Raw genomic sequence first — 27,710 nt, forward strand, 5'->3', positions numbered from 1 at the left:
TCTAAAGACAGGGGTTCCCAACTGTGCTTACCACACTGAATGTTTTCCTACAGTGTAACTGTGGAGCAGTCCAGTATGTCCAACCAGATATGAAAGTGAATACAAGGTAAAGGTTCTTGTTGAAGTTATTGGCTGAATGAGAAAAATGAATACAGTCCACAGGAAGGTCAACTCTGTGAGCTAAATGCTAAAATTTGCATGCTATATTTGCGAAGTTAACTGAACAACAAGCTCACCACTGTAGCTTAACTTGTTAGCATGCTCACATTTTCTAATTAGCACTAAACGTATATTGAAAGCTTACAGAAATGTTATTGGTTTTGCAAAAATCAGTCAAGTATTCACCAAAAATTGTAAATATTGTTCTAAAAGTTGGAAAGTTAATGGACCAGTTTATCCTCTGTTGTTGTTGAGACATTTTATTAACATCCACTGATGTAAATCACTAATGTAAGCTTTACCCTGTCGACATCATTGAAATCAGAAGCAAATGTGCTGAGATGTGCCAAAATATTTCAGGCTGAGCTGCGAAAAATCGCACTCTTGTTGCTAGAACCATCAGCTCAGTCTACATATTTATACTGATACATATAGCTGATACATATAGACCAAATGTGACAAATGGGACATGATGTGCAGACACAATCTGTACACACTTAATTACCTGTAGAGTTTTTTTCTTCTTCTTCTTTCTGTCAAGTAAATGTTCTAAAGCTGGTAATGATAAACAATCCATAGGTTGGGAACCTCTTCTTTAAGTTAAGTTTAGCTATAGGATAATACAGTTTCTCAGTTGGCACACGAGGTGCCTAAAGTCTGCTGAGTTCACTTATAAGCTGTGTAACAACATAGAGTGTTAAAGAAGTGAGGTTTGTGAGGTTTAAGGTGACGGATTTGTCACCTGCATTTTTGTTACACTTGAAGTGCACCAGTACAGTTCAACGAGTTTCCCCCTTTATGCTTGAACTTTTTGGTCTTGACTTGTTAAATTGAAACTCATGGAAAAAAAAAAAATCACACGCAGTGGTTAAGTGTTGTACCTTCAGGTTCGGGTTCTACTTCTGTAGAGTAAAAGTTTGTTGCTCTTCTGTAATCAAAAGACAATCTGTCCTTTTTGCTGTTCCAGTGATTGTGGAACATGACTGTATATCACTCTGTTATATGCATTGCTGTTAAAAACTATGATAAAATGTATGTGAATGACCTCTGCCTGCAGCATTCAAACACTATTTTTGTAGTAGTATAAGAGAGAGTGACCTGCTCTTTATATGAACATGGGAAAGTATTTTGTACTTTGTTGTTAATTCACTTCACTGAGATGCGCTGTACATTTTGTACATGCAACCTGGCATATTTCTCAATGTGGAACAGTGTAATCCTCTCAAAAACAACTTATATCACAAGCTTAACACAAAACGCTACAACAGTGTGGTCTTGAAACCATAACTTAGAGGTAGGAGAGCAATTCAAAGTGTTTTGCATTTATACTGTAATCCTGTCTATAACCATTTCTGTTAGCAGGAATATAGTAACGTAGTGCTTATTCTGTGAATATTTGTATGTATTTTTACTATGTATGTACAGTACACTTTTGAAGCTAATGTGGTAGGCATGCAACACCTTCACAGACAGAATAATACTATATACTTATACTGTATACACTTATAAATGCACATACTCTTATAAGGTATATAAACAAATAAACATTTTGCTGTAAGCAATACCCAATGGTATGAAAATTATCTTTCAACCCTCATGTTTCCACAGCTTAAGAAATATTCCCAGTTTTGTAAGGAAAAAAAAGATTAAAAGAAGATGAAGAACATAACAACAAATAAACAAAAATATGTTTCCCAGTTACCTCTTGATAATAAATTCATTTTATCTCAGGGGCATTTTGTCTCAAGTGTTTTTGTAGATCTTGTATCAGTTGACATGCTCATCTAATATGATGAAATAAAATACAGTCTGAAAGTTCTTAGCTTTATAAGCAGCTCTCTGTCCTAGGAAGCAACTGTGCTCAGCGGCCTACCGTGATCCGGCAAAATCCGGAATTAATATGAAAAAAAATATTTATGATCATAATTAGAATTTTCACAAATGCACAAACTAAACATGACATAAATTGTTTTCTGATTCAATAAATGTTAAAATCCAAGTTGCAATCACATCATAACTTTCATGAAACCTGGGACCAGCTTAATACCTGGTCTACTTAGATTTTATTGATTTCCTTATTTCATTTACTAACATCACAAAAGACTTGGTAATAACGCAGGTCTGACTCTAGCAGTGAACTTGATGGCATATGTTTATCTTGTTTATTTATTTAAAAATGATTGCTTCAAGTCATACAAACCATATTATTTCACCAAAATATGCCCTTGTAGCGACATTCTTAAATGTAGACACATTAAAAAATATTCAAACACAGATTAAAAAGGAGGACGCTATTAAACATGTTTTATAGCATGCTCATGCTATAAACTGGGGCTAAAATATTACTAACAGATTATATACGTTTATTTTCCTGCTGCTTTATACATTTAGTACATAATTTCCATTTCTTTAATGCCACAATGTCACTTTAGCCACAGTTGAGACGCCGCTTATTTTATGTTTATTTTAACCATTTTGTACGAAGGCAGTTGTTGTGCATTGTGATGATTATTTATTGCAGTGCTCTCCATTTTTTAATAACTATAGCTTAAAGCAAAACGCAGTCCGTGAACCATCAAACATTTACCCGTGGATCGCAGAACAATAGCCACATAGTTGTAACAGCAGCTGTTCACCTCGTGACTCGCCTCATCTGTTTCACTTCACTTTCACACTCCTGCTGCAAATACTGGCACTTGGAACAGTCGACACAATGTTCGTTTTTCTTGTGCTCTTTGCGGCCTCTGTAACGTCAGCTTTTCGCCTGTCTGATCAAGGTAAGTCGCTTCTTTTGTTTGGTAAAGTCCGCTTTACATTCTTATTCCTTTAGTGCTTTTTTGCTTTGACATTTGCGCTACACCAGCTTTCGCTTTCATATTTACGGCCACGGCGTCTGTTCTATTGTTTCATGTTCTTTATCGGACACTTTTTAACATTTTTTTTTTTAACATGGATTATTTACAGACGAGTTTCACTTCAAGTCATGGATGGCACAGGTAGGTTATAGCGCCGTGACATAAGCAAAAGATTGCGCTCAGTATGTTGTTATGAGGAAGTTGTCTGGTGAGAAAAATCATAGTAACAACGTGGCTCAAGTGGGTACTGCATCAAACTTAAAAATAAATGTCTAAATCAACACCCTTCCTCCATGTACAGTACAACAAAGGGTACAACTTGAAGGAGTACTACCAAAGACTGCAGATATTCACAGAGAACAAGAAGAGGATTGACAAACACAATGAAGGAAACCACTCGTTCACAAGTAAGACCTCTTTGTGTTTGCATTAACGTTTTGTTTCACGTGGCTCATCCTAAAGTGCTTTCACCTGCATTTCCTCTCTTCCTGCAGTGGCACTGAACCAGTTTTCAGACATGACATTCAGTGAATTTCGAAAGTCCTTCCTCATGTCTGAGCCTCAGGTAATGATGCTCATACAAGAAGCATTTTGCAATGATGATTAAGCTGTTGTTGGGTTTTTTTTGACAAGTTGATTTTTGCAGAACTGCTCTGCCACCAAAGGGAACTACTTCAGCAGCAATGGGCCGCTACCAGACTCCATCGACTGGAGAAAGAAAGGGAATTATGTGACCCCAGTGAAGAATCAGGTGAGTCTGAACCTCAGACATCCACATGCATGGTTGCTCAGTCAGACAGTAGATTAAAAAAAAACATTATAGTAATAGTAAAAGGAAAAAGGAAAGCCTTTAAGGGGATGCAGTTTCCCCACAATGCAGTGAAAAATGTTACTGTTGCATGTCGATAACAGGTTAACTAAACTTACTTGCTGAGTGGCATTGCAAAAACTGTTTGCCCTTAAATAGTTTATCCAGTGTTCCTCCAAACAAAACATGTCAACAGGTCTGCTGTAAGAAAAAGGCCCAGTGTTAAGTTGAGTTTTTTTAGTATTTCTTTCAGTGCATAAAATCTTTCCTAAAATCTTTGTGTGTGTGTGTGTGTGTGTGTGTGTGTGTGTGTGTGTGTGTGTGTGTGTGTGTGTGTGTGTTTACGGCAAAGGGAGGCTGTGGTAGTTGCTGGACGTTTTCCACCACTGGCTGTTTGGAGTCTGTAACTGCCATCAACAAGGGGAAGCTTGTACCGCTGGTGACTTGTTTTTTATTAGCTGATTACGTATCAAAAATTGCACTTCATGACAAAGCATAATGACTAACTTTACTGCCTATTGCGTTAACTAGTCAGAACAACAGCTGGTAGACTGCGCTCAAGATTTCAACAACCATGGATGCAATGGGCGAGTCAAACATTTCCTACCTTCCCCTTTAAAAGAAAATTACGTGTAATTGCTCACTCGTTTAATAACATATTAATTTGTCTTTCAGTGGTCTTCCCAGTCAAGCATTTGAATACATCATGTACAACAAGGGACTGATGACCGAGCAGGACTATCCATACACGGCTTTTGTAACTATCAACTAAAAAAAAGAAACATTAAACAAAAGAGACTTTTCAGTTACAAACAGTTGTGTTTAATGGCTTAATTTATTTTAACTGTGTCTTTTTGTCATTTTAGGAGGGTAAGTGTGTGTACAAACCAGAAAGGGCAGCTGCTTTTGTGAATAGTGTGGTGAACATAACAGCAGTGAGTATCCATCAGGGATTTTCATCAAGGAAAAGTCTTTAGTGAAGCGAGTGAATGATGACGTTTTTCTGCCGTCTGTCAGTACAATGAGATGGAGTTGGTGGACGCTGTCGGGACACACAATCCTGTCAGCTTTGCTTTTGAGGTGACCTCTGACTTTATGAGTTACCACCAGGGTGTGTACACCAGGTAAGAAGATGTCATAATTTCAATTTTGTCTTTTTTTCACATTTATTAAAACATACTAAGTGTTTATATGATCACTATATTTGCTATAACCAAATGTAAGCAGATTCCTGCATGTTTGCTCCCATCATTTTTCCCCTGCAGTGTCCATGAAATGAATGGGGCAGACCTTTACTTGAACCTACTGATCAAGTCTATTATTCTTTTGATGCTCACATAAACACACATGGTCAAAACCTGTTTTTCATTTGGACAGCAAGTTTACCACAACCACTGCTGCTAAAATAAGAACTGAGAAAAGAGGGTTTAGAGTATTTCATTCAGTTTAAAATGTCAGTAAAGCTGTTACTTTCAGACATTTGAGAGGTTTAGTTCCTCTTTCTGAATAAAAGATATAGAGTCAGAAGAAACATGTTCTGCTTTCAGCACTGAATGCCACAACACCACTGACAAAGTGAACCATGCAGTTCTGGCTGTCGGCTATGGACAAGAAAATGGTACTCCTCACTGGATAGTAAAGAACTCATGGGGATCGAGTTGGGGCATGAACGGGTAATTTTTCTAATCAGTCACATGTAGAAAAATTTCCCTAAATATTATGAACCAAAGAAACAGAGTAACAGTTTTGTCCTCTCACAGGTATTTCCTCATTGAACGTGGGAAGAACATGTGTGGACTTGCTGCCTGCGCATCATTCCCAGTGGTGTGATTATTACATGTTTGCACATTACAAAAGGGCCGACGATGAAGCCAGTTCCTTTTTATATTGTTTGTATAGAGTTTGTTTTAAAATCAGCTGCCTGTGCATCTACAGATGTGTTGTTTTTCCAAAAAAGGGAAGAAGTCTTAACCCCCATTCAAGCACTATGACAGAAAGATCAAGGTCACTACACTATGAAATAAATGTAACTGAAATTATCACTTCATTGAAAATCATTCAAACTGTTCTGATAAAATTTGCAAATAAACTCTATTAAATATGTCGAGTTGTTATTCACAATGCACTGCAGTAAAAAGTCACAGAAAACAAAGAGACACAAATGTTACACCCCTCTGTGACAATTTTATTGTAAATATTTAAAAAAAAATCGGAGATTCTATCCATTGGTTTAATTAGACCATTGTGACAGGAATGTTGCAGGGTATGAAGGGCATTATCAGCAGTGTTGGGTAAGTTACTTTAAAATAGTAACTTAGTTACATTACTAGTTCTCTCAAAAGTAACTCAGTTACTTCAAGTTACTCGTTACTTTCAAAGTAACTAGTTACTAGGGAAAGTAACTTCGGTTTTACTCAGAATTCTCTTGTTAATGTGTTTCTTCCATAACTTTGCCAGTCTTCTAGCTTGCTTACTTGCCACAAGTGCACTGTGCCACCTACCAATAGAAAGGAAAAGATAATGTGCATATTCCCACGAGAGAAATTCCACGCCTGGACCGTCATTGACTGCTGCCATGATTCTAGCCTACGTCACAGAGTCATGTGCGCCTTTTACATCCAACACAAAAACTGCAGTCGTGGTGCTTTCGATTGTACTCAGAACTCAGAAATTCTGCCTTCTGAATAGGAAGATGTAGGTAACACCAGACTGCAGATGAGCTGCATACAGGGCTGGACTGGGACAGAAAATTGGCCCGGAGAATTTGACTAGAGACCGGCCCACCATTATAGGAAAAATCATAAAGCCTTTGAATGAAAATAAACACTGTTGTGACAGTGATGTACACTGTTTTGATGGTATATATGCATCAATCTATCAATCGTTTGTTGAAAGATTCAGATAATTATTTTTTAAAAGCTAGACATTTTAAATGAGAATAAGAAAGTATTTCCTTGTGCCCCCCTTTCCCTGTTAATGCCCTACCTGCCCCCTGGCAACACTTTGCTAGACCCGCCCCTGCACAGTTACCAGCTGTCAGCTACCTAAAAAAGGATCCTGGTGTTATTTGTCTCTCAGAAACAGTTCATAACTTCCCTTCAACTCATTCATGTCACCTAAAAGGTAAACCTGTTTCTCCATCACCTGTTCAGCTCTGATGATCCAGTAAGGACATCTCCTGGTTTCATCTTCATGTTTCCCTCTCACCACATATCCAAACCGTATCATGACCAGCAGGTTTACAGCTGTGGCTCCAGCAAACATCAGCTGATACTAGAAATTAATATTAAATAAATTCTAACAACAGCTGATCAAGCTTAAAAGTGCTGCTGTTGTTTAGCGCGACATCGGCTGGTTTCCTCTTTCGGCACAAAGTGGGCGATAAACAAACAAGAGAGACGATCAGCTGATCATTGATCAGTTTTCATGATTGAAGTAGAAACGGGAGAGGGAGGGGGAGAGGAGAGAGAAGAAGAGGCAGCTGTGCAGCAAAGACAGAATAACTCCAGCTTTGTGCCTTTTTCATTGTAGCTGAATTACGGGACAAACTGTTCCTTTTCACCTCAATAAGAAACGCGTAATATTTTCTCTGAATACCAGACAGGACGGTTGGCAACTCTAATAACTTATGAACAAAATAAAGTTCAACATCATTAACTTCATAGCACCCACCCAGCTGTATAGAAACTCCGTCATGCTAGCTAGCACGCAGTACGGAAAAAGTCAGAATAACGAAAATAAACTCCACCTAAACATGGTTCATATCTGACCCAGATAGACTGCAGGTCATAACTTCTTACCTGAAGTTCAGTTCACACTTGGACCGGCGGCTGCCTCGGGTCTCTTTTCCTTCTGCGTCCCTTTTCCTTCATCCACCTGCTGGCCTCCACCACTTGCTAATGTTACTGAATCTGTGGAAGCTCCGCGATAGCCACCACACGAAGTAACGAGTAACGACCCTATCTAAATCCCAGTAACGACTAACGCGTTCCTGATTTTGGCATAATAACTAGTTACCGTGCTCGTTACCACAATAATAACGTAGTTACTGTAACGCGTTACTTAATAACGCGTTAGTCCCAACACTGATTATCAGTGCTGCAAACAACGTTTACCCGGTAGCTTGATTTTGTTGGGTTAGGGTTTCTGATTTTTTTTGTTTTTTTAATGCAACTGGGCAGCAGAGGTCGCTATTAGGTAGGTCTTCGGTCTACTATAGCCAGTGGTGGGATGATAATTTGTATTCATAAAATCATTGCGTTTTATGTAACACGATCGTAGACGGTATTAGATCAGCTCAAAGTTACATTTTAGGCTGCTTTTGCATTATAAACAAGTATAAAATGTGCGTGTGAAACCGGCCCAATGTGTTTCGTGCACGCGGAAGACTACATTCCCCATGATACTCACGCCAAATCAGCCTCGGCCAATAAGAAGTCCGTTTGTTGAATGGGCGCAAAAATCTGTTGTCTGGGTTTACAGGTACACATTGAGAGAGTTAATCTCCGGTCAAAACAAAGGGAAAAATATTTAACTGTAATGAACGTTACTGAGCTTTACTCCAACGAGGGGTACGAGTGAAGAGCGACTCTCCGGGAGACAGGTCGCACGTCGTGTCTAGCGTAATGCTAAACAAACTGCTCGCTGCTACTTCATGAATTGAGCTCTTATTGCTAGCCAGCTAACACGTTAGCGCTGCCTCTTACAAACAATGTCCAGTCTACCACAAAATAACTTGAAGGAACAGCTAGCGAGGCACAGCAATGCTGCTCAAAGCAAGCAGTCTGTTGCTAAACCTAAACCGGGGTAAGTATGGCCAAAAAACTGCTAGCTAACTGTAAGCTTTGCTAACAGCAAAAGGATGGATACGTTTTGTTATTTACTGTACACTCTGTTTAGGGTGACAGTGCTGGGCATGCGATATGGTTTCGAATTGCGACACTTTCACCTCAAAGTCTGTAAGACTGTCTGTTAGACTAGCTGTCTTAACAGTCATATTGTTTTTATAATTCAGCTCCTTTTGTGTGTAATTTTCAGGGCTTTTTCTTTCAAAAAGAAGTCCTCATCAGGTACGACCAAGGTGGAAGTCCCTACCAAGGTAATCAGCTCAAATGTTTTGGCAAACAGGAATGTCAATGTCCACAAGAGCGGTTTGGTGACTCCATCTCCTTTGACATTTTCAAACAAGCTTGAGAGACCTCAAAAATCCAAAATCAACAACTACTCTGTAAGTTCAAAATGCAAGTCGGATACCATCAGCCCAGCAGATATTGCCTCTCCTGCATCCCAAACACCTTCAGTGGTCTCTGATATTAAGTCGGCACCAGCTCCAGCTAAATCTGACAGCCTATCTTGTAGCAGTAATTCATTCAATTTCACAGCTCTGGATGTGTCACGTAGTTTTCCTGTGGACAACTGGGATGATTTAGATGACTTTGAAACACCAGCCAAGGGAAAAAACAACTCATTCAGTTCAGAAGTATCAGAGAAAAGTGGCAAACTAAACTATGATTCCTTATTTAAAACATCCAAATTAACTAGCAAGAGTGGTAAGCAAACCTGCATGGAAACAGATGAGCCAGAGGAAAATGTCAACACCGCTGCAGTTTCACCAGGACCCAGTTTAAACCAGGAACCAGCAGACTGGTCAGATGAGGAGGAACTTGCCATTAAGATGAACAGAAAACATCCTGCACATCTAAAGCATATCTTGAGTGACAGTGAAGAAGATAATAATGCTGAGCTGGAACCTTTTACAGGAAGCACAGGTAACTGGGTGTTTATTTTAGGTATACACTGGTCAACAGATTACATTTAAAAACAAAAAAACGCTATGTGCTACCATGTGTTACTCTATAGGTAACAAGAAAATATGGATTGACCCAAAGACAATAGAGATAGATGACAACTCTGAGCCTGAAGATGACCTTGATTGCATTCCACCTTCACCCATCCCTGATGAGATCATTTACGCAGGCTCAGCACTGGAGACAAGGTCAGAATTTAGACTTGTCTGCATATTTTACCAATCATACTTGTGTTTGTAGCAGCCAAAATGCTCGAATGTTCTCTTTCATCCTGTAAAAAGTTGTTACTGCCAGCAATCGCTTCTCTGTAGTGATAATAGTTAGATTGATGGGGAAAGTTTTAAATATAGACAGTATATAAGACAGCCTTGGCTTCAGAGATGGTGCCAGTGAGCAAAAGGCGTAAACTTGAATTTCTTTAATGGCCAGCAAGTTTGGTTCCTCTGAACTTCCTATCTGTGGGGGAAAAGATCTGTGGGTTTCTCATCTTTGACCTTAATAAATACTTAGCTGATGAACTTAATCACTCTTTCAGGTCATATTTATTATAACAAGAAAGTCATTTTAAAAATTACGGTTGTTCTAAGAGTTAGAAACGTATCACATGACTTTCTTTATTTTCAAACAGAGCTGAATCAGCTGATGCTCAAATTGGAGACAATGCTGTGAAATCAAAGAGCCCCGTCGCACTGCATGAACCATCCGAGCTCTGCTTAAAAGACAAAACAAGTGAGTGTTGTACCTTTAAAAAAAAAAAAAAAAAAAAATCCTATACCTCATTTTATTCAAAAGTATGTTTTGTTGTTTTTTTTCTTCCATGTATTGAATTCTTTTCAGATGAAAAACTTTTTGCTATCATGGAGTCCATTTGTGCTCTGGTTGACTCCATCCCTGAACATGAATTAATTGCTTTGTCCTGTGGAGATGAACTTTTACTGAAGAGGGCCCAGAGGTGTGTTAGCTTTGTGTGTAGTTTTGGTATTATTCATGGTGTTTTAATTAAATGTCTTTATGACCATAATCACCTGCTTTTATCCTGCAGGAAGAGAATTCTTGCAACTGGCGGTGACTGTTTGTTTAGGATGCAGCAGCCAGACAGCACAGTGATTTCTGAACCCAGCTTCAAAGAAACATCTTTTTCTAGCAACGGTGTTTCATCCAACTGCTCTGTGCCTGTGGACTCCAAGAAGCCTCCTCAGCATAGAAGATCTTCAGTCATCTCTGTGGACTATGACTCTGATCACTCTGACAGTGTTATTGATATAAAGCCCTTGGATAATAAGGACAGCAGGGCAATAGGTGTTGAAACTGACAGTATCTGTGACTCTCCATCAGCACACAGGTTCACAAAGCCATCTTTTAATATATCTGAGAAATCAAGCATTGATCTTGATGGCTCAGACCTCTTCTTCTCACCCAAGGACTCAGAGAGTGGTGCGCAGAAGAAATCGAACAACACCCCAACGTTTGTAGCTGCTGAAGATGAAGAAATGGATGACTTCTATAATGACGACTTTGATATAGATGACTTTAATGACTCTGATATCCCAGATTACTTTGACGAACCACAAACTTCATCAGCTGTGACTACAGCAGTGAAAGAGGGGGGGCCGAGCAAGTCCTCATGGGAAAAGAAACCAACAACACCTACTTCTGCTCCAAAGCCGTCAACAATTTGTTCTCCAGGCAAGTCATTTTGTACTCACTGAATCTGTTTTTGAGGCATCTGAGAACAGCCTATTGTGTCCCTCTGGTCCACAAATCTCATACAGTTCTAGATTGTTACACATTCCATGTGTACTGATTTCATTCTCCTGAAATGCAAAATTCCATATGAATTATATATTTAACAGAAAACGTATGTTTTTAAAGGTGGTCTGTCATACCTGATAAACACAGGATTTGATTTTTAAGGAACTTGTCTTTTTTGTGTCTCTATTTGCAGAACCCACCTTCAAAAACCCAGCTCATGATCGCTTCAGAGGCTTTAACTTCCCTCATTCACAAGAGATGATGAAGATCTTTCACAAGCGTTTTGGACTTCATCAGTTCAGGTTTAATCAACTAGAAGCGATTAATGCTGCACTGCTGGGTGAAGATGCGTTTGTTTTAATGCCCACAGGTTTGTAAAAGCATGCTTACAGTAGCAGTGCAGCGTTTGCTGTGAAGATGTCCAGGTATCTTAAACTGTTGTATTTTTTAGGTGGAGGGAAAAGTTTGTGCTATCAGCTGCCTGCGTGTGTCTCGCTGGGGGTCACTGTGGTGGTTTCTCCACTCAAATCACTCATCGTAGACCAAGTTCAGAAACTCACCACTCTGGATGTAAGTATGCTTGTTTCCACTCGTATATTTGATCAGAGAAAAGTGTGAAGTGCTTATGCGTGTACTTGGAAAATGTATTTAATAAGTTAATTTAATAGGTTTAAAAAGTATTTTCATTTTAACAGTTTTTCAAAACTATGGGTCAGTTCATATCTTAACTTTTGGCAGTCAGATTTGGTTCATTTCACCAGTTGGCCCCTGTCTGCCACTTGATTACTTGATAATGATTGGATTATAACATGCATCTCAATATAAGGCCCAGGGGCCAGAACTTGTCAGGCAAAGACTCCAGTTTGGCCCAAAGGAAGGTCTTGGAAAGTGTGAAGGAGGGCATCATTTTTGTACTGTTAACTGTGTTTTTTGGTTTTGTTTTTGTTTTTTAAATAAGTTTTGTTTTTCCTGTTGATAAACACCTCCCCTATGGCCATTCAATTAGAAAAAAGTAATTAGGTAACGTATAAACAATTAAATAACAACAGAAAAAATCCTGTCTACAATTGAAACAAATGTTTTTTTCAAAATAAGTAATTATTTTGAAAAAACAGACATCCCGGTGCATACGTTTTCTGCTTTATGGTTAAATCACAGCCTGAGAAATGAAGTGCCACAGCCTTTTCTAAAATTTTACACATTTATTTCTCACAAGTTAAGTCCAAAGAGTCGAGCTGACAAATGTCTTTAATTTACTACAGCAGCATTTCTTTGTCATGTAGAGACTGCATTTGATTTGCTTATATTAAGATATCGGAGGGATTAACTGTGTAGTTAAACTTCCTTAGACTGACCAAAAGTTTTGCTTGTCCAGCCCACTTGCATTAATGTTTTCACTAACAGCTCCTCACTACATGGGAAATGGAACTGCGAGTCAATATTGTGAATAGTAATTTCAGTCTTGGTTTAGGAAGTTTTTTATACTTCTGCTGTTTTTTTTGGGGGTTTTTTTTGTTTTTTTTTGTGTTGTTGTTGTGGTTTGTTTTGTGTTTTTGGTTTTTAATTTTTGTTTTTATTGTATTGCTCTACATTTCAGATTCCAGCAACAAGTCTATCTGGTGATAAAAGTGATAGTGAAGCATCGAGGATTTATATGCAGCTTTCAAGGAAAGATCCCATTATTAAACTGCTCTATGCCACACCTGAAAAGGTGAGCTTTTTGTGACTTGTAAACTAATTTTGAAAGATTTAATTGCATAATTAAACATGTCTGTAACTATAAATTCTGTAATGCTTAAAACTGACTTATTCCTCACTCCCCCCCCAAAAGGTGAGTGCGAGTAACAGGTTAATCTCCGCACTGCAGAACTTGTACGAGCGAGGCCTTCTGGCTCGGTTTGTCATAGATGAAGCCCATTGTGTCAGTCAGGTATGCTCCTTTGCTTTCATGCACACCCAATCCTGCTGTATGCTTTTATTTTTAGCAGCAGCCATTTTGAATCATTCCATCATTTTAAATCTTTCAGTGGGGCCACGATTTCCGCCCAGACTACAAGAAGCTGCATGAACTGCGTCAGAAGTTCCCTAATGTGGCAATGATGGCTCTGACAGCCACAGCTACTCCCCGAGTGCAGAAAGACATCCTCAACCAGCTGAACATGAGTCGACCCCAAGTGTATGTCTTCACTTTCAGCCTCTGGCTTAGATTTAAAACGTGTGTGTGTGTGTGTGTGTGTGTGTGTGTGTGTGTGTGTGTGTGTGTGCGTGCGTGCGTGTTTTTCTTCTTCTTGCTGGATCAAAAAGCAAAACAGTAACTGAACATTTTTCTTCTAATGTGTTTTCAGGTTTACGATGAGCTTCAACAGAACAAACCTGAAGTACTCAGTGCTGCCCAAGAAACCCAAAAAGGTGGATGAGGACTGCACCAGCTGGATCAAGAAGCACTACCCACGTAAATAATTCAGTACTTTCTCTGATCCCGGTGCATGCTATTTTCAGAACACTGTCATAACTGCTGTGTTAAATTTTTAACTGTATATGAACACTTTAAGCCCTCACATGTCTGGAACAGTAGGTGGGAAATCAAAACAGTTTGCAGACAACAAGCCAAGTGGATTACTGTGTAGAATTTTATTATATCAAGTTGTTGGATGTTATTTTTGATAGAAATGAAATCCCTAAGTTCTTTTAAATCTGTGTTTTGTCAGGGGTTATATGCATCTGTCTGTTGTTCTGATGCAGGTGACTCTGGCATCGTGTACTGCCTGTCTCGTAATGACTGTGATGCCATGGCCGAGAGTCTTCAGAGAGCAGGGTTATCAGCCCTGTCGTATCACGCAGGACTCAGTGACAGTGACCGAGAGTATGTGCAGACCAAATGGATCAATCAGGATGGTTGCCAGGTCAGCTCAAAACTCAAATTATAGATATTATGAACATAACCAGCAGTCTGGGTACCGGCCACAAAGACGAGATCACTAGATGGTTGCGTAATTTAAATCATGGTTTCGAGTCATGCTTGAAATCCTCTTTTTTTCATTTGCTGCCAACAGGTCATCTGTGCCACCATAGCCTTTGGCATGGGCATTGACAAGCCTGATGTGCGCTATGTGATCCACGCTAGTCTGCCTAAATCAATGGAAGGATACTACCAGGAGTCGGGGAGAGCTGGCAGGGATGGAGAGATCTCTCACTGCATTCTCTTTTACTCCTACACCGACGTCCAGCGCATCAAGAGGATTATCAGCAGTAAGTGATAGAAAATCAAACCGTCCAGGCCAGTTCAGCTCCTAACATGTTTACACAGTGTCTTTTTGGCTTCTTGCATTATCGCAGTGGACAGAGAAGGTGACAGACACACCAAGGCAACTCACTACAACAACCTACACAGCATGGTGCACTTCTGTGAGAACGTGATGGAGTGCAGAAGAATTCAGCTGCTCGCTTACTTCGGAGAGCTGAAGTTCAACAGAAACTTTTGTAAGGACCATCCAGACGTCAGCTGCGACAACTGTACCAAACCCAACGTAGGAATCATTTCTTCTATGTTGATGATGTATGTAACCTACCGCCAGCTGTTTGTAATTGGCCATCAATGTTCCTAAAAACAGCAATACAAGATGCGAAACGTGACTGAAGACGTGAAAAAGATCGTGAGGTTTGTCCAGGAGAACTGTGAGAAAGTCGGAGCAAGGTTTGGCAAGACTGCTAACCAAAACAGACTGACCCTCAACATGCTTGTGGATATCTTCATAGGTACAGTACATACACAAGCAAGCAGTAAAAATGCATTTGGCAGCTAGACAAGTTGATATTCCCAGTACAGTTGTTTGAATTATGTGTGGTTAAAAACTGTAAATGTTCTTTTATGTCAGGCTCTAAAGCTGCCAAGGTACAGACAGGAATGTTTGGCATTGGAGCAGCCTACTCCAGACACAATGCTGACCGTCTTTTTAAAAAGCTGGTTCTGGATAACGTCCTGGTTGAAGACCTCTACATCACCAATGGTGGGCAAGCTGTGTCTTATATCTCCGCTGGAACAAAAGCAATGAATGTGCTGTCTGGACACATGCAGGTAAGAGGTCGCACATCAGCGTTTAAGGCCTTTACAGACCTGACAGGCATGATGAAATCAATTATCAATTGTTTTTCTTGGTGCTTTTTAATTTGCTTGCAGTGTGTATTAGAAATTCATATGCTAAAACATCGGAATTTGTGTCATTTTTACTTTAAAGCCCTTTGTACACCAATCGTTTTAAGTGTCATGAAGAGAGGTAGAGTAGGAAAATGCAATGAAGTGCTGCCAGTCAATGAAAACACTACTGGCTCTCATCATTTCCCAGGTGGAGTTTTATGAGACTGAGAGCGCGTCCACCATCAGGAAACATAAAGCTGCCACGGCGAAGAACGTCTCCCGGAGAGAGGCAATGGTGCAGGAGTGTCTTAAGGAGCTGTTGGATCTCTGCAAGCAGCTGGGGAAAGCATTTGGCCTTCATTATTACAACATTTTCTCCACTGCCACATTGAAAAAGATAGCTGGTAATTAAACTTCTCAGACACAGAACTTTTTATTTAATTTCAAAAGCAAACATTTTATAACTTAACACACTTTTTGTCACATTCAGAAAAGCTTTCTTCTGACCCTGAAGTCCTCCTGCAAATTGATGGTGTAACAGAAGATAAACTGGACAAGTATGGAGCTGAAGTCATTCAGGTCCTACAGAAATATTCTGAGTGGCAGCTACCTGGTAAGAGATCCTACTGAAGTTTTGCACATTGTAACTTTTTGAATCACATGATGGTGTGCTAACAGGCAGGTGGGCAGCATGTTCACCTGAGTTTGTGAATAAGATAACTTGAAAATGAGGCGGCATAGGAGCTTCCAGTTATATCAAATTGTATCTACTTAAAATCTCAGACCAGTTTAAATTTGTGACCTCAATGTCAGAGGTCAAGGTTTCTTAAAATCTTGTGAAGACATCTAAGATTTTGGCATGTCTATGAGGAGGCTGACCACTAGCACTAGTGGTTGCCTGTAGTTTTTTTTTTTTTTTTTAATTTAACACAATTTGTGTGAATTTAAAAATAAAGTTAAATGTCTTCTGTGTATCAGAGGAGCAGGCTGACAGTGGAGGCGACGGGTGGATAGACACGGCACGAGGTCGCACTCGTGGAAATGATGAGGATGACACAGAATCCTCCACCTACTTCCGTAATAAGTCTGCACAGGGACAGAAGAGAAAGAAGGCTCCGTTCTTCAAGTATTCCAAGAAGAAAAAAGGATGTGGCAACACAAGCTCCAGTTCTAAAGGGTCTGTAGAGTGTTGTCTCACATTTCATCATCCAGTTGGGGATCATATTTGCCAATAGGCGTCCCTTGTAACTGAACTATTTTTCTTTTTTGCTTTCTTTTGTCTTGCTGTGGTGATTTTTGTGGATTTAGCCGTGGCTACAGCAGCAATAAATCCTGGTCGTCCTCCAGCTCCAGGGGTGGAGGTCGAGGGTCCAGGAGCTCAGCAGGTGATGCATCAGCAGCCAGGAGACCAGGATTATTGGCAGCCCCGATGCCTCAAAGCAACCAGCGTCCGTTCTTAAAGCCAGTATTTTCACACTTGAGCTAGGACTCCTTCATCCCGTATCTGACTTTGTAGACTAGTAAGCTAATTTTCTAATCCACCAAGCTGCTGCTTCATATTGGACCAGCTAAAACTGCATTTTCTGTACAGTTATCGCATGTTTATATTGTTGTACATTTTTACTTTCTGTGGATGGAATCCTTCCCTGCACTTTTGTGCTTATCTTATTTCATAATAAAAATAAATTAAAATTTTATTCATGAGTATCGATGTAACTTGTTTTGTTTTTACACAAAACCACACGAGCAGCTGCATCCGTTTTTAACATTTATTTCAAGTTTGAAGTGTCTTATTTAATGGCACCAGTTACAAGGGACTATTGGAGAGAAACAATATTTTATACTGACTTGTACAGAAGGTTACCTACAGTACAAACATTGGTTTTGGAATGGATCAGACTGAACAAGAACTGGATTTGGCACATGGAGATATATATATATATATATATATGTATATATACTTTTATATTTAACATAATTAAACAGCAATCTGCGATCTGAGGATAGAATGAGGCAGACTAGAGAACACGCCACCAGACATGGATATGCATATACACTCATTGACGTGTATGCACAGTTGTGTGAAGGTCTGTACTGGGAGCGAGCAAAGGGCAAAAAGCAGAGCAAGCTGTCTTGGGTTAGTTTCATTAAACCCTTAGTGCGAAAAGCACCATTCACATTAATGTGACAGGGGCTCTGGCCAGGGAGGAAATCAAGCCAATTAAGAACAAACCACCTAATTGTGGTCAGGTAAGTTGGTTTAAGTGATTGCAACAGAAATCTTAAATTCTGATTATTTTTTTAAATTTATTTTTTTTAGCTGTTTTAGCTAATAATGACTCAGATATGTAGACAACATAACACGTCACAGTAAAGTGCAGTCCAGTAGAATGAAAAAAAAGCAACCTCAGGCATGAAACTTAAGATCTTTTTGTTACAGCCTTCATAACAATCGATCAAAAGTTTACAGAAATCTGGTGGTTGGCTGTCATATGAAATTGCATTTTAAATCCATGCAGCTTATGTTACTGGGTTAATTCTCATCACGTGTATTTTACTTTTACTAAAATTCATGTTTCATCTTCCACTGCAACCACATATTTTTTCAAAAAGTACAAACAAGCCAATTTTCCTTATGAACCATAAATGACAGATATAGCTTCTGTCATCTCCCATGAAGTAAAGTAACTGCAGAAAATGGAAACGTGGCACCACAACTGCAATGTAATGTCAGGTTAGTCACAGGAAACAAGCTTGCAAAGAGTTTTGCCTGCCTGTTGAACACTAGAGTCTAAGACAGAGCTGAAAAGTGTTTTTCCCCTCTTGGTTTGGGAGATTTAAGGATGGAGAAGTCTGTAGCCGAAAGAGATGTCGCGCCTCTCTGTCTCCATTCCTTCATCTTTGCCACTTTGGTAAACTGCAGAGTGAGGATCCAGGCACAGGGAGCAATGTTTTGCTTAACAGTGAAACAACAGAAAACAGCAGAACAAACATCCACACAAGAGGTCTCTAAGGAAAATGCCATTTTAGAAACTGTGATTACTGATTGCAAAGGTAACTGAGCGTCTAAGCATTCGAGTCCAAGCATCGTTGTTTGAGTGAGCACAACAGCAAATTGGGCGAATAAATTTGGCTCATCAAACATTAGTCATCATTAGATCTTAGTATACATGTTTTTCATACTTTTTGCTCTTACAGCTGTTTATTGCTTCATGAATAATGCTGCCTTTTTTTTTTTTCTTTTTCTTTTTTTTTTAAATTGTTGCATGTTCAGAGAGACCGCTTAAGCTACATAATGCTGAGAGATGTAAAAGGAACACTTTTAAAAAAAGATGTCTACAACAATGCAGCCTGGCTGGACTAAAGGGTCATACTGACCTCAGTGAAAAAGTAATAAATATGAAGTATGAAAGTACACAAAAAAAGTCAACCCACCCGCCCCGCTCCACCCCCTGGTAGGAAAAAATGTGCTTTTTTTTCTTTTCTTCACTTAAATAAGCTCCTACATCAACAGCGTTCTTGCTAGTGTTGCTGTATTGATTCCATGTTTCCTTTTAGCATTGTGCTGAGAAATGTCAGTGCTGTTACCTCCACCAGAGATAACTATGGCCTGTGAAAGACAATTAGCCAAAGGAGTGGATCCAGCCACAATGCCAGTGTGCAAGCTACTCTGTCTGCAGTCAGGCCATAGCCGAGGATTTATATGCTCAGATTACACAGGAGCAAACAAATCAAGTAGCACCATCAAGCCTTTAGTGGAGCAGCTGCAGGAGGGTGTGTGTAAAAAAACCAAAAAAGAAAACAAAGAAGAAAAGAAAACATTAACCCTGTACAGCCGTTGATCAGCCTTCAATTTCGAATTTACATGGTAATTAATCCTTCAGAACTTCTCTACATCTCTTTCTCGTCACCCCTCTCACTTCTCCTCCTTCTCTGCTTTAGTCTGTCCAAGCCTCCACTCCATCACCATGAATCTTGCTTCCACTCCTACATAATGACACACTAACACATACACCTGCATTTGGTGCAGGAGGTACAACCCCCCCCCCGATTTTAACCAGAATCCAGCAGCCGCGACAGTTATTGCTCCCTTGAGCTGTGAGACGGAAGAGCCTCAAGCCTGACCAAGACATCAAGGAGCAGATGTTATCTGATATAAAACTCCAGATAAAGAAAAGATTCCTGTATGCAGTCTGTCTCCACCAAAGTCGAGATTTCTGGTTTCACATTAGTTAATTCTAGATTAATTTATTGTTTCAGTGCGATTTTCCTTAATCTGACCAACAGATACTGTATTTATAAATGCAGAGAAAAGATAATTATTGCATTAATAGTAGCTAATTTTATGCAATATTCATTTTATCAAAACAGCCTCCTAGTTTTTTTTAAATGTTAAATTTTTAAGAATGTCAAATTACTTTGTGTTTGTTTTTTTAAGAGGACCTTTTATATCCTTAAGAGTAGCTTTGCATGAAAAACAGCTTAAAATAATTATTATTTACCTCATTCTGTGCTTTAGTGCAGCCCTTCAGCTTATCTTCTGTCTGAAATGAGCTATTTCAGCTCCCCCACTCCATCAGGTGTGCGCACACAACCAGCACTGTGTGCCTAAACATGACCATATTAGGGACATCCGCTCTTACTGACATCATGCAGGTCCAAGGGTCCAAAAAAACCCCAAAAACAAAACAAAACAAAACAAAAAAAATCAAACTGTCAGCAGCCTGAAGTCTGAGCTTCTGTCTCACATGGATTATTTGCACATTTGTATACTCAACTATCTTAAACATGAGAATCCAGCATATTTAAATATCAAAAAACAGGTCCCCTTTAACGTAGATCCAGTCAGTCAGGCTCCGTCACTTCTCCAAATTCTTCAAGTAAAATAAGATATGATAAAGTTATGAAAGTCGGACATATGTTTTTGAATTATTTAGTATTGGTGGTACAATGACATTCCAGATTTAATTCAATCTAAACGGTCATTAAAGTTGCACACACTCTGCTGGTGGAGTGATGGGAGGCATGATTAGTGTTGAGTGGATCTGGATAAAAGCCCTGTTTGTTTGTTTTTTGTTGTTGTTTTTTTGTTGTTGTTTTTGTTGTTTTTTCTTTTTTCTTTTTCAGACCTCCTTCCATCTTTCCATAAATGCTTCTGACCTTACAGCGCTAAAAAAGGTATAATTTAATCTCAATAACAAAATAACATTTCAGTTCTGTTAAAATATACATGGAAAACGTGTCAATATATATTAGGAAACAAACTAATTTGTACAAAAAGTACAGTATTACTCTTATTCTAACAATAATAATAATATAGTCAGAGCAAGGTTGATATGAAACCAAAATAAATCAAGAATTCTTCATACAAAGAAATCATTGAAATTCATCGAATTTCAACGTGATGAAAAAAAAAAAAAAAAGCAAATCAAATTAAAATGAAGAAATAACAAAAGAACTGAACCAACGAGCACATTCAAAGTTCTTAATTATTAAAACCATGTCAGCATTGCACATCTACCTAGACTATCATCTACTGGTGCCAGTGAATCTTTGCTCATTGTGAGCGTTTTTCTAACCACGTCTGACACTACTGGGAAAATAACACTACAGGTATTGGTACTTATTTCACCGTATCCTTATAAAGTGTTAGAAAATAACCTTGCGAACCTTGTATACAAATGTATACTGAAGTCTAACTGTGTCTTAAGCTATCGATAATTTCTATATTCCCAAAAAAAACTCATTAACCACACTTTCTGTTTTCCATTCCACACACCTTCACTATTATTCCCGTCAAACTGCTTTGTTTTTCTAATGAGGTTAATCTGCTGCCGACTTCTGATGGGGATGAATCGATATCAAGCGCTATTACACCACTTTGACTCATGTATGGTTCACAGCAGAAGGCCCTTTGACTCTGACGTGACTCACTTTCATCTTTTACTGACAAAATCAACTTCCTTGATCACCATTCACGACCCCTTCTCCTTCTGCTAATCGTGTTTAAAAGCAATAAATAAGAAACGAAGGCAACGTTCATCTGTTGCGACAAAAAAAAACATCTTCTGTTCCGGTAAAAGGAACTGTTTAAAATCCTTTAGTTCTTTGCTTTTCTCTTTAATTTTTTTTCCTTTGTTTTATTTGAAAAAATAAAATACCTGAAATGGCTTAAAATTTAAAAAAAATTGCAGAAAAAAGGTGTCCTGGCTTTTGTAGAAAAAAAAAAAAGGAAAAAAAGAACAACGTAAGCGAAACGAGGAGGGGGTTGAGTGGGTGAGGGCAACTTAAAGTGGAGGAGGGGGAGAGAGATCCTGGCCCGGTGTTACCAGGAGTGGTCCAAGCTGTATGTCTGTCTGCAGGAGGAGGATGAGAGAAGCAGGGTTCATAGTTGGGACGAGGCTGCCCTCCATCACTCCGGAGTCCTAACCGTCTTGTCAGACCCCCGAACAGGTTTATGGACTCTACGACCTCACTCTCACTTGTTAATGAGCAACCCGCCCACCCAGCGGAGCTTGCAGGCAAACCACCGCCTGAGGGGACAAAAGTATTCGTAATGGAACTGCTCAAATTCGGGGGTCTGGCGGATATCAGTTAAAAATGCAATGTCAAGGTCTGACTCGGTGAGGATGATGAGGAGGAGGAGCAACACAAAGAGGAGTCCAATGGTCACAAGGAGCAAACGGAGGACACTTAAGACAAACTTATTCACCTGTTCCACCTCGCTGAGGGCTGAGTCCCCCCCTGCGCCCTCCTGTGCAGATCTACTGTCCGCACCAAAATCACCCCGTTCCCCATGCATAGGGGTGCTCGCTTCCGACTCCTTTTCCTCCTCAATGCTGCAGGGCGCTCCATTGATTTGGCGTGATACGGCTAGTTCCATGCTGTGCTCAGCCACCGGCGTGGGCAGGACGCTGTCAGAGGGGCTGTAGGCCTCGTCAGAGATGACTGCCATCCCCTCGCTGGTATCTGCGACCTGGCTCCGGGAGCGTGGTATAAAGGATTCCCCGTGGGACACTGAACGCACCGGTGTAGAGTGGGCACTGTCACGCAAGGACTCCAGACCTGCAGAGGAGTTCAAAGAGGAAATAAAACAAGGGAATCACATGAAGTAGGAAATATTACACACATTTTAGACATAAAGAACTTATATAAACTTGGCTATAAAGGGGCTTTATGATAGTGGCACAATCGTGAATAATTTTGAGACTATTTTATACAAATTTCCAAACCTGCCTGTCACTCCAAGTTTTGATTGGTCTTTTTAACTGAAATTAGTGGAAACCACAGCACAGAGACAAGACTCCCCAGAGTGATATCTGTTGGATGCTGCTGATGCTTGTAAATCCTATTTTAGTTTTATTAGGCAAGGCAAGGTAAATTTATTTGTATAGCACAATTCAACAACAAGGTGATTCAAAGTGCTTTACAGAGACATTAGAAACAAAAACAAATAAAAAGCATGATTTAAAATTGATTAAAACAAGCAAACAAACAAACTAACTAAACACACACATTTCACACCTGTTCGCGCGATCTGAACCCTTATCGTAAGGGGAGCTACCAGTCCTTCTGTGGACGAGCTACTTTCTATTTTAAATTCCCTGAATTTAAAATACTCTCTAGACCCAGTCTAGACCCAGTTGGGGAGCTACCCAGAGCTCTAATCCCACACCTGTTCGCGCGATCTGAACCCTTATCGTAAGGGGAGCTACCAGTCCTTCTGTGGACGAACTACTTTCTATTTTAAATTCCCTGAATTTAAAATACTCTCTAGACCCAGTCTAGACCCAGTTGGGGAGCTACCCAGAGCTCTAATCCCACACCTGTTCGCGCGATCTGAACCCTTATCGTAAGGGGAGCTACCAGTCCTTCTGTGGACGAGCTACTTTCTATTTTAAATTCCCTGAATTTAAAATACTCTCTAGACCCAGTCTAGACCCAGTTGGGGAGCTACCCAGAGCTCTAAACCCACTTAACAAACAAACAAACAAACAAACAAACAAACAAACAAAACAGTATATAAAATCAAAACAGATAAAATCAGAAATAGATAAGATCAGTAGTTAGTGTAAGTTTTGAAATTTAAGCTTAAAAGTGTGGATTTAGTGCTTTATTCAAATGCAGCTGAGAACAGGTGAGTCTTCAACCTGGATTTAAATAAACTGAGTGTTTCAGCTGATCTGAGGCTTTCTGGGAGTTTGTTCCAGATATAAGGAGCATAGAAGCTGAATGCAGCTTCTCCGTGTCTGGTTCTGACTCTGGGAACTGATAAAAGACCGGATCCAGATGACCTGAGGGATCTGGAAGGTTCATACTGGGTCAGGAGGTCACTGATGTATTTTGGTCCTAAACCATTCAGAGCTTTATAGGCCAGCATCAGAACTTTAAAGTCTATGCTCTGACGGACAGGCAGTCAGTGTAAAGACCTCAGAGCTGGACTGATGTGGTCCACTTTTTTGGTCTTAGTGAGGACACGAGCAGCAGAGTTCTGAATGAGCTGTAGTTGTCTGACTGATTTTTTAGGTAGACCTGTAAAGATGCTGTTACAGTAATCAAGCCTACTAAAGATGAATGCATGGACTAGTTTTTCCAGGTCCTGTTGAGACATCAGATCTTTTATCCTTGAAATATTCTTGAGGTGATAGTAAGCTGATTTTGTTATTGTCTTAATGTGTTTTTCTAAGTTTAGGTCTGCATCCATCACTACACCCAAATTTCTCGCCTGGTTTGTGGTTTTTAGATGTATAGATTGAAGTTCTCTGGTGACCTGTAATCGTTTTTCTTTGGCGCCAAAGACTATTACTTCAGTTTTGTTTTTGTTTAGTTGGAGAAAATTGTGGCACAACCAGTCATTAATTTCCTCAATGCATTTACCAAGAGCCTGTACAGGGCCTCGGTCTCCTGGTGACATTGTGATATATATTTGTGTGTCATCTGCATAGCTATGATAGTTTATTTTGTTGTTCTTTATAATCTGTGCCAGTGGGAGCATGTAAATGTTAAACAGAGGGGGTCCCAAGATGGAACCTTGGGGAACTCCACATGTGATGCTTGTCTGCTCAGATGTGAAGTTACCTATTGATACAAAGTATTTTATTAGATCTGAGTGCTACATTTGACAATGTGACTCACTGCATTTTACTGAATGGTCTCCAACATTAGGTTGGCATCTCTGGTACAGTCAGTTTTAAGGTGGTTTTATTCTTATTTATAGGATAACTCTTTTAGTGTTGACATTGGCAAATCACAGTCATCCTTAATGAAAATGACCTGTGGAGTTCCTCAGGGATCTGTCCTCGGCCCTCTCCTGTTTTTTCTTTCTCCACATGTTATCCCTGGAATAGATCATCCATAGTTTTCACATCTAACTTCTTCCTCACATTTGTTTTAATTTAACTGTTTTTTGAATTATAATTTTCTTTATTCCTCACCGTTAACCTCATTGTTCTGTGAGTATTCCTACACCTAATATGTTAACTTTTAACTCCTCTTAAATGTTTTAATTACTTTTTCTTCACTTGTTCTTGTTGTTCTTCTTCTTCTTGCTCTTGTTACTATTAAAGTAAGCGGTCAGTTATACTTTCCATCTAATGAGGCACTCACACACACCCTTTACTGTAGTTCTGGTACTGTTGAAAGGTTTCTGTTTGACCAGCAGAGGTCTGTTACGACATGCAGACACACAGGCTCCACTTTGAGAGCTGAAATTTGATCACGCTTTCTCCACAGTCAAGCAGTTAATGTGAATCATTTTAGAGTGTCTGTATTGTCCCAGGGGGAGATGTGTTTTCAAAGTCTGTCTACACAAACTATAGAAATAACCATGGCCAACATATCATATGGATCCTCCTCTCCACCCAGTGTGCATTAACACAAATGAGCACTAATAAAGTTTGTTTGTTTTGCTCTTTGAAATTCCAATATTACCAACATTACTAACATACTCATTTTGAATCCAATCCAAATGTAATGTATATATCCTTCAACAACAAAGCAAACAACCCACACGGGCTCTTACACAAAAAGGGTTGGAGAGTGAAGGGTATCAACCCAACAGCAGGAGCGGTATCTTCTCATTTCGGTGACAAGGCCCAGGAGGACCACTGGCAGAGCAATACAAAATGAACTCAAAGCAGGCTCCTCATGCATGTTTCCAGACCAGAATCAGACTCTATGAGGGTGGCATGAGGTCCAGACCTTCTTTAGTGGCACCTGGTTGTTGCCTCCCCACTGCACCTGCTGTCTCTTTTATTTGCACCAAAGCAGAATTTAAAATGGTTTTTGTTTCCTAACTGGACAGACTGATATCCCCGAAGTTTAACTGACTTCGTGTTATACTGATCGACTATGGTTTTCTACTAATGATCGACTCCTAGTCCTACTGTGTGTTTACTATTTTCTTTCAACCCACCATTTCTGGGTCAAAATCACTAATCTGCTACACATTTCCCACAGTTGAGTTTTTTCTATTCTTATTTTGATTTCATTTCAATTCTACTCACATTGAGGTTCAACTCTGATTTTGAAATTTGGTTCTTATCTGTGTAAGTTTTTCTGTTATTCTAGTGATATTTTTCTTTTTTTGTGAAATAATTTTATTAGCAGTAGCAGAGCTGCTACTTGACTAAAAACACTATCATCCCATAGTGCTACAAGCAACTATTGAACAGAGGTTCAAAGACGAGCCAGATATACAGTACTGCAGCTGAACTGGTCATAGTACAGTACAAGAGAGGCACAGTATAGATGTCAGTGAAGACGAGCTGCTGAGATCTTTGCTGACGTAATCACATTCCCCACAGTGTCAAAGCAGCAACATTACACCTTTACTATAAAGAGAAGGGATTAAAAATCAGCTTTTGATGAGGAAGCACAACACGAAAAGGACCTTTTAAAAACTGTAAGAAAGTAGGGCAGATTATGCCCGGCACCTAAGCCTCTGCGGACATGAAACTTAAGTCAAGTGAAAAGAAAGCAGCATAAAGGCTGTGTGAATGTCAGCGGCTATCTTTACTCAGAGTAGATCTGCCTCAGCTTATCCTGTGTTCTGCTTACAGCAGCGAGCCAGTGAGTAGAAAATGTGTTTGCCATTTGTATCTGCCATATTTAGAGCTCTAAATTTTGAACACTCTAGCATAATAAAACTTTTACAGAAACCACACACACCACATTATCGTGCTGTACTCTTGAAATATGACAACAGCGACTTAAATTTGCCTGTCCAATAAGCTGGAAGCGCAGAAGACCACAGGACTTGTATCACTTTCACCTCGCTCAGGAGGCAGAGACTAATTTAGAATAGAGAACCGGCCAGTCCATGTAAAGCACACTCCTGGCTGGTTCTGTGGTGAGTTTACCTGGAGGATTGCTGGGCTGAACGGAAGGTAGCGAAGCGCCAGAAAGAGGGGTAATCTTGTCAGACCCCTGCAGCCCAGTCAGGGCAGGGTAGAGGGGCAGGACGCCCAGGGCCTTCCCCAGCAGTCGAGGCCCCAGGCTCAGCACGCGAACTTTCACATCCCGGTAGCAATGATTGATCATACGCAGGTGGACATTCACCCGTGTGGTGATGCGGATCAGACACTTCACCATGGCTGCAGCGTGCGCGTGCTTATCCTGTCCTTATGGTCCCTTTCCAGAGTCCAGGCCACAGGGTGTGTTTGTGTTAGGCCGAAGGGTTCTGCTTTAGTTGCGGAGGTGAAAGAGTGGGTTCCTACACCAGTACTACAATCACTAGCATTGGCCTGGCCTGGTTTGGCCCCACCCAACCCAGTGACATAAATGGAGTAAAAGACCCAGGTTATTTTCAGCTGGCGTATTAATACCGCTGCAAGTCACCCAGTCAGCACACACACTGGTGGGTGGGTGAGGAGGGGTGCGGGGAGCTTTCTTCAACCCACAGCAAAAGACCCTCTAAGACGGTACACCTGCTTCTGACCTCTGAGTCCACTGAGTGGTGGTATGTACTTAAAAGCCAGGCAGGCAGACCAGGTCTAAACCCTAACCCACAAAAGGGGTGTACACCTGCTGTGTCCATCTCAGATAACAGAAACACTCAAGCCACCTGTTCAGGGCCAGCAGGCCTGCAGGTGGGCTGAATAAGTGACTTTAGTTGCCACAGTGTTGGCACAACATGCGGTCAAACATACACACATCTCCAAAATGCTGCACTGAAGTGAGGCACGCTGACGGAC

General features: G+C 40.0%; 3 protein-coding genes across 4 annotated transcripts in view; 2 read left to right on the forward strand and 1 right to left on the reverse strand.

Moving 5' to 3' along the window:
• The first annotated feature begins 2,844 nt into the window (after nt 1-2,844).
• On the forward strand, nt 2,845-5,792 carry ctsh (cathepsin H). Its single transcript, XM_085357414.1, has 12 exons — nt 2,845-2,936; nt 3,124-3,155; nt 3,316-3,421; nt 3,509-3,579; nt 3,661-3,765; nt 4,175-4,261; nt 4,354-4,409; nt 4,498-4,579; nt 4,689-4,757; nt 4,840-4,946; nt 5,370-5,495; nt 5,583-5,792. The coding sequence occupies exons 1-12, from the start codon at nt 2,873-2,875 to the stop codon at nt 5,650-5,652; spliced, it is 975 nt and encodes a 324-aa protein (XP_085213540.1). The 5' UTR covers nt 2,845-2,872; the 3' UTR covers nt 5,653-5,792.
• Nucleotides 5,793-8,497: 2,705 nt separating this feature from the next.
• Nucleotides 8,498-17,052, forward strand: blm (BLM RecQ like helicase). Its single transcript, XM_085359215.1, has 21 exons — nt 8,498-8,628; nt 8,860-9,590; nt 9,682-9,817; nt 10,258-10,358; nt 10,467-10,581; nt 10,672-11,315; nt 11,575-11,751; nt 11,833-11,951; nt 12,979-13,092; nt 13,213-13,311; nt 13,409-13,557; nt 13,727-13,833; nt 14,124-14,284; nt 14,435-14,630; nt 14,718-14,908; nt 14,993-15,137; nt 15,257-15,456; nt 15,725-15,920; nt 16,007-16,129; nt 16,495-16,693; nt 16,825-17,052. Exons 1-21 carry the CDS (start codon nt 8,534-8,536, stop codon nt 17,000-17,002), a joined length of 4,176 nt encoding a protein of 1,391 aa, XP_085215341.1. The 5' UTR covers nt 8,498-8,533; the 3' UTR covers nt 17,003-17,052.
• A 3,526-nt stretch (nt 17,053-20,578) lies between these two features.
• Nucleotides 20,579-27,710, reverse strand: part of frmd5a (FERM domain containing 5a) — a 69,643-nt gene continuing 62,511 nt past the window's right edge. The window contains exons 14-15 of one of the 2 annotated variants that reach the window (XM_085359217.1): nt 22,229-22,581; nt 20,579-22,049 (exon numbers count right to left, since the gene is read on the reverse strand). In XM_085359217.1, the coding sequence (XP_085215343.1) occupies nt 22,002-22,049; nt 22,229-22,581 (401 nt within the window). In that variant the 3' untranslated portion in view covers nt 20,579-22,001. Of the gene's footprint in view, nt 22,582-27,710 lie in introns of both variants that reach the window. The other variant, XM_085359216.1, reaches the window with a different exon arrangement.

This window comes from Diplotaxodon limnothrissa, linkage group LG7 (genome assembly GCF_057381915.1).
Source record: "Diplotaxodon limnothrissa isolate DT_005_m linkage group LG7, D_limnothrissa_male_GT1.1, whole genome shotgun sequence".
Taxonomy (NCBI): domain Eukaryota; kingdom Metazoa; phylum Chordata; class Actinopteri; order Cichliformes; family Cichlidae; genus Diplotaxodon; species Diplotaxodon limnothrissa.

Bases quoted from the DNA above. Each gene is read 5' to 3' on its own strand.
- ctsh (XM_085357414.1), top strand. From the start codon at position 2,873: ATGTTCGTTTTTCTTGTGCTCTTTGCGGCCTCTGTAACGTCAGCTTTT. The intron at 3,422-3,508 runs GTAAGACCTCTT...CTCTTCCTGCAG, and splicing joins AGGAAACCACTCGTTCACAA to TGGCACTGAACCAGTTTTCA. The intron at 3,766-4,174 runs GTGAGTCTGAAC...TTTACGGCAAAG, and splicing joins TGACCCCAGTGAAGAATCAG to GGAGGCTGTGGTAGTTGCTG.
- blm (XM_085359215.1), top strand. From the start codon at position 8,534: ATGTCCAGTCTACCACAAAATAACTTGAAGGAACAGCTAGCGAGGCAC. The intron at 15,138-15,256 runs GTACAGTACATA...CTTTTATGTCAG, and splicing joins GCTTGTGGATATCTTCATAG to GCTCTAAAGCTGCCAAGGTA. The intron at 15,457-15,724 runs GTAAGAGGTCGC...ATCATTTCCCAG, and splicing joins TGCTGTCTGGACACATGCAG to GTGGAGTTTTATGAGACTGA.